At 38.5% G+C, this 12,715-nt stretch overlaps 1 protein-coding gene across 3 annotated transcripts in view; it reads right to left on the bottom strand.

Moving 5' to 3' along the window:
- Positions 1 to 2,797: 2,797 nt before the first annotated feature.
- Positions 2,798 to 12,715, bottom strand: part of TPCN2 (two pore segment channel 2) — a 31,118-nt gene continuing 21,200 nt past the window's right edge. For all 3 annotated transcript variants that reach the window (XM_086749460.1, XM_086749461.1, XM_086749462.1), the window contains 7 exons: positions 12,191 to 12,262; positions 9,528 to 9,601; positions 9,053 to 9,143; positions 8,848 to 8,930; positions 7,714 to 7,795; positions 6,070 to 6,155; positions 2,798 to 5,355 (listed from right to left, as the gene is read on the bottom strand). In XM_086749460.1, coding sequence (XP_086605586.1) covers positions 5,277 to 5,355; positions 6,070 to 6,155; positions 7,714 to 7,795; positions 8,848 to 8,930; positions 9,053 to 9,143; positions 9,528 to 9,601; positions 12,191 to 12,262 — 567 coding nt within the window. In that variant the 3' untranslated portion in view covers positions 2,798 to 5,276. The remainder of the gene's footprint in view (positions 5,356 to 6,069; positions 6,156 to 7,713; positions 7,796 to 8,847; positions 8,931 to 9,052; positions 9,144 to 9,527; positions 9,602 to 12,190; positions 12,263 to 12,715) is intronic.

Raw genomic sequence — 12,715 nt, 5'->3', positions numbered from 1 at the left:
AAAATACTGGTTCTACAAACGTAGAAGAAGATTTAAGTACAGGGTGAAATATGAAGTTTATGATTAAGGAAGTCTGAGGATCTGGTGTTTATGCCTGAATTAGCAACAGACTTCCCATGACCTTAACTTCTTCATTTAGATACTCTGTGATCTATTTTATCTTTTAAAAAAGTGATGGTATCTCTGGAGGACACAAGAAAGCAGAGTTCAGAGTTCTGAAACACATCAGTCCATACTTCTACAAAACTGACTAATGATGCAGAGCACACATAAGTCTCTGGACCAGCTCCTTTTCTCCCCATTGGAGCCTAAGTGTTCAATTCTCATTGAAAGGCTTCAGACCCTATGCTGCTTTGGATCCAGTGAAACATTAGACCAATTTCAATTAACATAATTCCCAGCAGTACAGCATTACCTTTCGTAAGGTTTTCCAGCTGCTTCTAGAAATTACACAGCATCTGTCCCCTGGTAATAACTTAAATTCATTCACCAAAACAAGTCTGATAGAAGATCTAAAGTGTCAAAGGTTTAAGTGTCACACATTTTGTGACAACTGGTAGCAAGTAGAGCAGAGCACCCAAATTAAGTGTTCTTGCCAAGGGAAAGATCAAGTTATCGGATCTGCTAAGCTTGCCAGCGAGCAAACAAAAACTGAGAGAAGGGCAGCACGTTCCTCCTCTTGCCCCAAAAGGTAAGGGATGTAGAAATGAGATTAAAGGGAACCCAGTGGAGATAGCTGCACGGAGAACTACAGGTGATAGCGTAGGGACCAGGGGATACTGGTCGAGTATTAGCAACAGAGCACATACAAATAATCCCATCTTCCTGTTTACAACGGGAAGCTGAAGGAACTTTTTTTTTTTTTTGCTATTCCTATTTGTAAAATGTTGTAAACATTTGTAAGCCATTAGCTAGAACCAACAGCAGATGCTGTAAAAACAAAAGCAAGGTTTGTTACAGCCATGGGAATTCTTCCCAGTGAAAGCACAGAGAGGTAGGCGGGACAGGATCTCAGGGATCAGCTGAGGCATCAACAAGCAGAGACAGGTTCACAAACATCCAGACAAAGCTGTAGCAGGTGACTGTCAAACCCTTCCCAAAAGGCCACTCAAGCAAAGGGGAGTCTGTGACCTCCTCAGAGGCAGGAAGCATCCGTCGTATCTAGCAACTCTTCTTCCTGAAATCCAAACTACAATTGGCACACAGAGATACAACAGGAACAGTCCGCTCCTCTCAACCATTTACACACTTGAAGACTGTTTAAAAAAAAAAAAAAAAAAATTTGCCTGAACAAATTATTTCCTTCAAAGGTCTTCCCAACTCAAATCTTCCAAATTCCTTAAGACTTCTGTTACTGTCCTGTAACAAACACCTCCCCTCACCTGATTATTTTAGCATGCAGAATTCAAAATGGGAACAGTGGGGCCTAAAGGGAAATACTATTACAAATTACAGCAAAGCAATTTCCTTTGATCTCTTTCAGCTGGTGTTAGCTCATTCAGTTTATAGTACATTGTAAGTCCTAAAATATTTGTCTTGTAACACCACTTACTCCGTTATGTACTTCCACAGTTTATGCTTCTGAACTGTAATGATCCACATTCATCTCTCAGATTTTACTTTGACAGTTTCCTGTAGTTTATCAAGGTAATTTTGAAACAATGTCCTATATAGTGAAGTGCTTAGAGTTGGATCAGAAACTAAGCCTTATCCCTCCCCTCCCCCTGAATTATTTCTACTCAGAGTTCACATAACAAGTGGCTCTGAATGCTTATAAAGACTGCAGATTAAGTCAAAATCATTTTATTTGTGGAAAGCTCCCACCAGCTGAATGGGCTTTTAATTAGGAAAAAAAAAAATTAGGGAAATAAATATCATCAACACTTATATAAAAAAGCAGCCAGACACCTATTCTTGTTTTGTTTTCAATAAAAAGCCAAGACAGATGTAATACTGAAATTACTTCATCTGTCTAAATAGCAGAAGCCATGGTAACACTAAATACTGCCCATGACATACTGGCAGGTGAAAAGATAAACCATCTAACGGGATAAGAAATACCTTAACCTCACATTTCAGATACAACTAATCGATAAGCTGCATCAGTTTCCTACAGGCCCCACTTTTTCTTATAGTTTTGTATGCCCCTATATTTTTGTGCACATTAAAGAGTGCCGGAGGGATGAAAAACCAACATTCCCTGAAATGTGTCAAGATGTACAATATCACCACAACAAAGAGAGGCCAAGAAAGCAGCTATTGTCAGAGACATGAGAAAACTTAAGCTTTTAGCTTGACTCAGAACTGATTTTGTTCTGTTCTTAAAGAAAACATCTTCTAAACCAGAACGTGTTTCAAAACAATGTCACGGACTGTGCTGCCTTATATATGAAATCTGTCCCACTTGAAATGCTTACTGTGCTAATATTTTCAGAAAAAAAAAAAAGATTAAGAAATACCTAGTTTGCAGATGCAAAGACTGAAATGCAAATAGAAGTAAAGCTGCTCAATGCTCTCAGCATTCAGTTCCAACAAAGCTTCACCTTAAAAATCAAGCATATCAAGTACCTACAGATAACACCATGCATCTCTAGAACTGGAGAATAACAGAGCAGCATACTTTAGGTCCCACATTTTGAAACCAGGCAGTTACATCCCGCATGTAATCTCTTCTGTGGGCCCAGCCTTCAGCTAGTAAAGATAACAGGAGCATAGATGCTGAGCACAACAGAAATCAGTAGCAGTGGGAAGGGAAAAACAAACCACAAGAATAATTTCAACACCCCAGTTATTTTCATATTTTAAGAAGAAGGAACTTTTTTAATAATGCAAGCTTCAAATTTTACCCAGTTACATACATCCATTTTCATTATTTATACAATTATTGCATAAGACTTGTGGTCATTTACATCTTCCAGTACAAGTGACATCAGGTACCACAATTTTGTATTAAATGCTAGTTACACTTTCAGTCAATTACACAAATGTGAAACCAGAACCAGACTGAGACTATTCCCTTCAGAAAGCCTTCTTCACATTTGTCCAGATGCAAAGACTGCGTAACGGAGACATTGGTGATGTTTATGACAATCCCACACCAATTTATGTTGTTTTGGTAGATTGTAGTGGAATGTAATGACAAAAAAAAACCAACCCAAACAATCTTAAGAAACGAAAAAAAATTAAACTTCCACGCGGATAAGAACTGGCCACTTCCTTTTCGGCAAGGCAAAGCTGCTCCTCCAAGTATTCAGAAAAGTGGAAAAAATATTTTCAAGTAAATAGGTAAAATAGAGTCTTGAATGTCTTGTTAGTAGGTGCCAATGACAGTGGTTACATCATGCTAGAAGCAGCAGAAACCATCCTGACATAAAACCATCTTGGAAAAACCAAACGCAAACCAGCACCAAACTGTGTGCTGATGACTTTATCTACTTGCCATGATGTATGTTCTAAGCGTACGACTGGAAATAAGCATGGTAATGCCACTGAAACCAGTGCAGATGAGTTACTGGGCAGATTTTTTCTGGAACAGAGACAGGAGCCTGAACACAGACAAGAGCATGGCTTAAGAGACAAGATTACAAAAGTAAGGAAAGATTGCTGGAGTGGCTCAGAGCTCAGTTCAGATTTGTCCTACACATATGCAAGCTACAACATATATTTTGTTTCACAGCATAATGAAAATATAAGCAGAGGATAAAGAAATAGACAAGAATCACTACATAACTTCTAAACAAGCAAGACAACAATGCAGAAATATGCTTTTGAGCTCAAATGCACCATCATCCCAGATATTTTCCTCTCCCATACTCAGGAAAGAAAGAAAAGACAAATGACAGAAAAAAGAGGCGGAAAAGTATACAGGATGACTGCTTGGCACTTTTCAAAAATGTTTTGTTTTCTAAAAAGGAAGCAGTAGCAGTGTTTTATGGCCCATTACCTTCCCCAAACCTTTGTCAATGCAGAGATGAAGAGAAGAGCACAACATCATCTATTTTGGCGACAAGTGTCTCAATGACAAGGCAGCACCCAAAGGGTAGTTTCATTTTCACATATAAGAAGAGCAGTTGAGATTGACTCTATTCTTTGTAGTGATTTAGTAGTTATGTGATAAAGATTCAAACAAAATAATCTTTTTTTAGAGGAATACTAAGGGATAATGAAAAGCATGTGGACATGGCTTACTGTTAATTCTCCACTTCAGATTTGTTGACAAAGTTATTTACCCAAAAAGTATTACTCAGGTGAAAATTAGTGGTACAGAGCATGTGGTCATTAAGCCATAAAAGAATGTGATCTTGCAATACTAGTTGAGCACTTTCAATTCCCACAGACTCGAATGAAAGTTTGAACTGCTAAGCACTTTGATTATCCGGTTCAACCTTCCCCACCCCCCTTTAAAGTTGGAGACAGTGATCACAGTGCTACATTCCGGTCAAAGTTCATTCCCCTCAGCTTTTTCGTGGAATATGATATAGTGTAGAACAGGACTTGGAAGAAAGTAAACGGAAGAGGTTCACTAAAAAGCAACATGAGAATATTTACTCTAAAGAAAAGCTCAATTTTACCGCATTGAAAACCACAAGTGCAATTGCTCCATTCAGAGTTATAACTGCTCTCAAAGTTACCAGCATGATGCAACCAGCATCAAAAACAAAGAAAAAGAGAGCATGTGCGAAGTAAGCACTCTCTGTTACTAAATTGAAATTGATTGTGTTCTGATGTGATTAACTCCTGAAAATTTGGTAAGATATGCTGGTGTCATATTTCAATAAAAATAGTTTCAAGTCTCACTACAACAAGATTAAGGATTTTGTTCTGGTCCTGCCTAATCCATTCATGAATTGCAGGGCACAGCCCTTGCCATGCTTGCCTACCAGAAAAAGCAGTTCCATTTTCTTGTGCTGAAAAAAGTAGCAGGCTTAGTGGTTACAAAGTTCATGTTTTAAAGTGCACTGTCATTTTAAACACACTCTCCCTTCTTAAAAAAAAAAAAAATAAAACATTCTGACATCAACAGCTTATAAAAATAACAGCTGCAATAGTCCTCTAAAATTGCAACTTAAAATCAAGTCAAATTAGCAGGATTCAAATCTTTTTCAATAAAAGATATGAACCAAAAATAAAAAAACCTCTTTCTGCGGAGAACTGCCAAGCAAAACCCCACATACTGTCCTCTCTCCTAACAGCACCTCACAGAAAACCCGTTCAGTTTCTTCCAGCTGACAACCTCAAGAAAACAGAGGTCTAAATAAATCAGTCCTTCCCACCAGTCACCTACATAACTGCAGGTGTGGATGCTGGTGCAGTTTTTCCATCAACTCTTCCTCTGTAGGTTCTTCCAAAACGTCTCTACAAAGAAAAAGTATGAGTTGTTAGGGGCAGCAAAGGGAACTTCGCAGCATTTGTTTTTGCAATGCACGTACTGAGATGTAACGTGTGTTTGTTTCAAGAACGAAACAAGGAATTAGTTACAATAAGTTGATGCTCCCTAAAGATGTATCTACTTGCAAGTGATCCATCCTTTACAGATGTGTCACGGAAACCAGCAGCTGTTTTCCCATAAGAAGCAAGGAAGCAATTTCCTGCATACAGTACAAAATACAACTGAAGGTCAGTAGATGTTTTCCTGAAAAAACTCCCAAATGAGAACATGTTCCCAATGCTACTATTGAATATCCAGCGTGCACCAGAAGTTCCACTCGTGCATGATCATCAAGTATCAACTCACCACCCACAATTTTGCAATATGCCAAGAATGTGTATCACTTTCCTCATCTTCCCTTTTCTTCTCCCTCTCAGCACAGTCTCTCCCCCCCCAGCTTCTAACATCTCTTCTCCCATCATGCTGTGAGCAGAAAGCATATAAAGGTTAGGCCACCGAATCAGCTTAAAGCATGCCTAATGAAAGTACTTACTGAATTCCTCCAAGCTAACAGATGAAACAGTTTGCTTCATAGGGAGGAAATAAAAGGCAAGCCTTTCATCCTCTTGAAGCCAGCACACTTCCTTTCAAACAGATGAACATAAATACTAAGATTGATTACCAAGCCTAGTTCAACCCACCTGAACATTAGCTCCACTGTCCTCTGGTATTCAATGTCTGAAACTGGCTCTCGATGACAGCGCCGGTCCCACTTGTGAATAAAGTTCTGGAACGTAGAAGGAACAGGAAAAAAAAAAAGAAAAAGGCTGCTTTCTAGTGATATCAGAAAAGAGGTTATATCAGCTCAATATGTTTGGCGGTAAGGTTTGGGAGGGGGGTGAGGTTTGTTTATGACACAGGGTGGCAGAGCAGGGATTTACTTGGGCATCAGCATATTTATTGGTTGCAGGTCACTAGTCTATTCAAGCTTGTTCAGGAATGAAATAACTTTCCCATCACACACTGAAAGAATAGTAAAGGAGAAAAGAGTCCTGCTGCCTTCAACTCCTAGCAAGGACTGCCTCCCCAAGATACCGTGTGAACTACCCACAAAAGTTCACCTGCTTTGAATTTTTTCCTCTTTAAAAAAACCCAATAATATATAAGCATAATCTTAGTCCAGGCATCACCACTTCAACTCAGCTTCTGTTTTTGTCATGTTCCCTTATTCATTTTGAATTAATCTGACAAATCAATATCTAGGGAGTAGACAGACAGCTAAAAGAAAAAAAAAAGAAAGAAAGGGAGAAAGAGTGACATCCTGCTCTCTTGCTACAGAATCCTACATCTTGGCTCTTACATCAAACTTTGGCCACAGCCCTGTGGAAGTAAGCAGGCAGGAGACTTCACAGGATTAGCCTCCAGCTAGAAAAAAAAGTCTTTGCTGAAACACTCGTAGGCAAGACTGAGGCTCAGCATGAGACTCATACCTAAGTTTCAGTCTAAAAGTTCATCATTCTGTCTAAAGTAGTAAATTCTAGTTCTCAATGCAGTCAACGAGAGCATCTCCAAAAGAAGTTTCCAAAAGTTTTAAGATGGGGTGAAGTGCCCTCTACAGGTACTCCGTTTCTTCCATTACTTGTAAGAGAAGTGTAAAGCGATTAACCTGGAGAAGATAGCTATGATGAACATTTCCTTCACCATCAAATATTCAAAAGATATTTGCATTTCCAGAGAAGTATGCACACACAAAAAACCAGCAGAACTACATTGCTGAAGTATCTACATTTCCACAGCTTCTAAAATAAAAAAAAAATTCTAGAGGATGATCTCTTCAAAGTAACCAATCCATTCCACTCTTGTACTGTGGAACTGAGCAAAGGTAACAATTCATATTGGGGTTGGAAGAAACACAGGACAGCCAAATCAAACAAATGTAAATCTTAAAATGCTAACTTCATTTGCTGACTAAATCAAAATGCAAAAAGCCTGCAGCTTGAACAACTAATGTTGAAGTTAAATGCTAATGTACAAGAGACAAGCAATTTTATAACACTTATAATATTTTTCATCTTTATAGAGAGTTGAGCTATAATGACAAATGTACACACCCAATTAAATGCAGACAGATTTGTGACAAAGTTGCAAATAAAATACACAATTGTCTAGGAAAAATAAAATGCTTCCTCAACATCTCAGAGGAAGGAAGGCAAGGAGAAAGATTAAGTAAGCACATGCACAAAACAAACATACTTTTCCCCAAAAAGCTGTCTAGGTTATTTCCATTTCCCACACAAATTAGAACTTGTCTTCAGGATCTAAACCAGATAAACACATTTCCTTACCTCTAGAAGTAAAGCTATGAAGAGATTAACCCAGATGACAGAGGAGATCAACCACCAGGCTACAAAATAGATCTTTGCCCACCTGCAGATCAGATTAACAACAATCAGTAAAGTAGGCAGTAAATAATGTCAGCCTGAAGGTGACCAAAGAGAGCCATGAAATCACATTTTTCCTTGAAATATAATACTATTACTTTCTTAATGTAGAAGGAGGTCTGGGACAAAAAAAATAATGTAAAAAAAAAAAAAAATTTAGCCTTTCATTAAGCTAGACAAACAGACCTGCTGCCCCCACTTAACATACGTAATTGAACTCTGAAAGGACAGAAAAGCATCCTGGCAGGTGTTTTACTGGATCACGGCAAAAGATCCATCTAGGCTAGTATCCTCCCAGAGTGATCAAAAGCAAGAAGCACAGCAAAAACATGGCAAAATACCTATGATGCTACCCCTTAAGTGCTCTCTTAATCTCCCACTCTTTGCAGCTCAGAGATTTCTTGAGCTAGAGGTAGCTTCCATTCATTGCGATCCCAATGGATTTCTCTTTCACGATTTGTTCAGTGATCACCAGGCCACGTTAAACATCTATCGCATACAACAGCCTATAGAAGAGCATTCCACAACTTAACTACATGCTGGGTTAACCAGCCACGGATCACTGGAACAGTTCATCCCAGAGGCTACCCAGTTTATTCAAACATTCCCATAAAGTAATTATATACAAATGAAAGATATGTCCAAGGTTTTAAGTCTACAAAAAATTATTCATCCACAGGTAAAATACAGAAGCAGCCTAAACTGAATTACAGCAATTCACTAATATCCCAGTTCTGTGAAAGTCATTCACTCTTTTTTGGAGCAAGATGACTACGAAGATAGTTTCCAATCCCTTTTAAATGTGACCACAGATTTTGTGGCATCCTCCAAGTACAAGACCAACCATCAAGGTACACAAGCTAAAGAACAGACAGAGTATTAACTTTATTTCCTATATACCTGATTTGACCCAAAAGAAAAGTAAACAGCACTCCTCTCCCCAAACAGTAGGAACCGTGCTATGTGTATAATTCCTACTCAGTTACCTTATAAAATACATTTAGATGGGACTTTTTCAGTATTATTACTGCTACTTACGGACTTGAATATCTTGAAAACGCTTCCAAAAAGACTTGCCAGTTGTTTACCACCATCACATCCCAGAGGGTCACCACTGCTGCCTAAATAACATGAGCAAAACAGAAATTGATTGGCTATATCACACACGTAAGCCTCAGAAAATGAGGGGAAGAGACAAGCAGGGAGGGAAAGAGGAACGGATTCCATCAATCATCAGACTCACAGCAAAGTCATCGAAGTTGTTCGGCCAATATTCCAGCTGTTCGTAGGTCCCACACTGCAGAGTGCCATTGCCATACGTTGTATTGACAGCACTATAAGAGAATTAGAGAGGCTGATGGGAGCACAGCTTTCTACACACTATACTTGAAAAATAAGATTCTTCTGAGTGCCTTACAGAAAGTGTCTCAAACTGGCAGAAAACAAAGGAAATCGTTTAAGTATTCAAGCTACAGCAAGGTAAAATTTCAAGCCACAGATAAGCATTCCTGCAATTTCAATACAGCAAGAAGAAACAGAAGGAGTAACAGGTAAAAAAAAAAAAAGTCTGTGTGATTTAACAGTAAAAGAAGAGTGGCTCCAAGAATAAGAGGAAAAAAAAAGCCAAAACAAACCAAGCACAAACAACTCAAAGGTACTGAGATGCAGATGCTTTTGAAAAACAGATCAATTCTGAGCAGTGATGTTTAAAACGTTACCTGGTATTTCCCAAGGGAACAACAGCACCTTTAAATAGCATTATGCCAGTTATAGCAAATGCATAGAAAACCACCTGGAAGGAACACAAGCAAGTATGAGTTTTGAATATTTCTGTCACTAAATAAGAAAACAATGTACTTAACATGGAATTCACATTAGTACCACAGTTAAAGGAATTTGGTCAAGAAGAATGCCTGAAGCTATTAAAGTTACAATATTTCCTAATGTCTGTATTACTTAACTGTTTGCTCTTGCTTTTTCATATTCTATTTAACTTTCAGTTTTTAAAATGCATTAAATCATTTTACCTTGGGATGTTTTACTTTTCTGTGTCTCAGAATGCTGATATTTAACTATTAACACTGCAGAACAGGGACTTAAAAAACAAAACCAAAAAACAGTACCTGTATTTACAAGGAGTAATCTAAATACCTAGGGAGCTTTCTGCTACATTGAGTGAAAATAAGATTTACTAAACTTAACTGAAAGACAAAATTAAGTCGGTATTTTATATTACATCAGCAACTTCTTTTAAAATGGTATATCAGTCTAAAAATAAAAGTTTCAGTATCACAAAGGATTTCTGTCTTTTACTTGTTAGAAAAGTAAACCTCTTTTTAAAGAGATACCTTTCCCAGTCTTCAGCAATTGCCTAGGTGATTTTGCAATTTTTATCCTAAAAAGATTATTCTAGAAATAACCTACAACTTCCCTCTTCTGAGTAAAGAGCCATTTGTCCTAGGACAGCTTGAAATAAGCCAAGTTGTCAAATGAAAATTTCATTAGTCTTATTTCCATATTTTTGCTACGAACCAGACCCAAGAGTGAAGTCTGGGAGAAGCAGAAGAGAAACTGCCCTGATCTATGGACCACAGCACTTCAAAAGCTACTGGAGTAAGTTGAAGCTGACATTCCACAGCCTGCCAGAAGATGGAGTATCTGGCTTGGCAATAATAAAGTTAAATCTATTCTTCGATAAGGATATATCTCGCTATTTTCTCAGGCAGTGCATGTTTTAATCAGTTACATTACTTTATCAGCACATGTTCCAGGCTAACATTAGGAAAGATGTTTTGCGTCAGCTGGTAATGGAATCAGACTTCACTATGGTAGAAGCTCAGTGACGGCTTCTACGTAGCCTCAAGTAAAAGCAAACTAACTTAATGGAAGAAGCAAACACCGTGGCAGACTTGCCTCACAATTGGTTCAAAACCACAATTCACACTCCCAGTACTAAGGACAATCATCAGCAGAAATTTAAACCAGTTCAGGAGCATTATATCTTACAAATATGGGTAGGGACACCACATTGAAACTCTTAATGCGTAATTCTTAAAAATAAAATCATGCACATTACTACAGGTTCTTGCCAGCTTAGCTATGTCTTTCAGGAATGAAAAGAGCTTCCAGAAGAACGCTACAGCCCAGGTGCAGCCACGCCAGTAGCAACATAGCTTTGGGGCTCCTAGTGTAAAGCACAAAACAGCTCACCCCGTAATTACTCTCTCCCAGGGCTCTGATGAACAGGCTCTGTCAGATCCAGCAGCAGCAGCGTCAACCGCTGCCTCCCTCACCCACCCACAACACAACCCTATCAGTCTCTGGCAGGGGTGACAAGCAAACGTGTGATCTTTTTGCATGGTAACCACAAACTGGTAAAATTAGCAAAACTGTAGTCAGCCTTTAGACAACTCATTACATTGATTAATGGAAAGTTTTTCATTATCCTAAAACTGTTTCTATCATATGCAAGATTCGCATTTAGGCTCTTAAGATGTATTTTCAAATGCAAAGGCTAACTTCCCAGTTTGTGCACCGCCAAGGTATTTCTCAGTTTCCAGAGTAGCTTCCAGTGGCAAGTGTGACTTGTACAGCACAACAAAGTTGTTACCAACTTAGCTTTGCACAAAACAGTATCTTTATTTCAAAATGCAACATAAACCTTTCCAGACTGCAACTTGAGGCCTCTCCCCTACACAGCAAATCCTTGGCCTCTAACCACGACCTCAAACTAAGGGATCCTAAACAAAAAAAAATCCACAACAACCAAACACAAACAACAACAAAAAAGCCACCCAGGCACTCATTCTCAGTTCCAGGAAGACATCATTGCAAAGCCAGAAACTCAAGAGTTGGGAAATGGAGGATTTATGTAATGGACATCACGCACTGAGATCTACCCTTTAATTGCATGTTTACAGACTACTGCTCCACACAGACACACCAGGCTTCTAAAAATCGCGTCCAAACATGCCATCTCAAGACCTTCTCCACTAAAAGCAATTTTAAAGTTGTTTCTATTTACCCTAACATAAGCAAGCCAGGGTAAGGAAAACCAGGCTACTTACAGCATCAGATAAATTTTTATCTGAAACTAGATTATGCAGCCTGAGGCAAGCACTCTGAGGAAGGTTTAACAATCTTCTAAAGGCACTCCTAAAGGAAACTGATAAATGAGGCACTGTCACTGTGCACAGCCCACAACAAAACACTACTTTGTTTCAGCTTTGCAAGACATGCTCTAGAGAAGAACTGGCTGATTAAGATGAAGTGTTACTGTTAATGGTGATTGTCAAAGAACCTGGTTTACTTTGTGGAAGACATTTCCTTTTTATACTGCTAACCATAAGAAAGGAAATTACAAACTTGCATCATGACTTACCACAAGGATTCCTGCAAAGGCTCTCAAGTTTTTTACCAGATCCAGCAATGTGGTAACAACCAAAGCCATGAACTAAAACAAAGCAGAATTTTAAATGCATGGCACTCATCACACTTCCAATCCATATCAAATTATTTTTACTAAAAGGAGAAAGAAATACCCATCAGGAAAGTGAGCCACACCTAAATGTAGGTCATAGTTTATACAGTGGTATTTCCATGGGGTACTTAAGATGAATGAACAATGCTGTAGTCCTTTTCATGCACAGACATTATGGTAAGCTTTAAATATACACACACACTGTGACTTAAAGGGCTATGTGCCTAGTAAGTCCAGAACAGGGGAAAAAAATTTAAAAAAAAAAAGGCACCCCACAGCTCCAGATTGATTGCTTCATATTTGATCTACAAAATTCCTAGTTTATGCTTTCTGCTAACATTATGACCTCTGATTACGTAAGGCAGATATTTATGGTATATTGAACTAAGATACAAGTCCTGCACCTGACATTAACTTGGGCTTAGC

Source organism: Chlamydotis macqueenii, chromosome 5 (assembly GCF_036417535.1).
Source record: "Chlamydotis macqueenii isolate bChlMac1 chromosome 5, bChlMac1.mat, whole genome shotgun sequence".
Classification (NCBI taxonomy): domain Eukaryota; kingdom Metazoa; phylum Chordata; class Aves; order Otidiformes; family Otididae; genus Chlamydotis; species Chlamydotis macqueenii.
The sequence above is the reverse complement of the archived record's forward strand: the minus strand, read 5'-3'. Positions and strand labels throughout refer to the sequence as shown.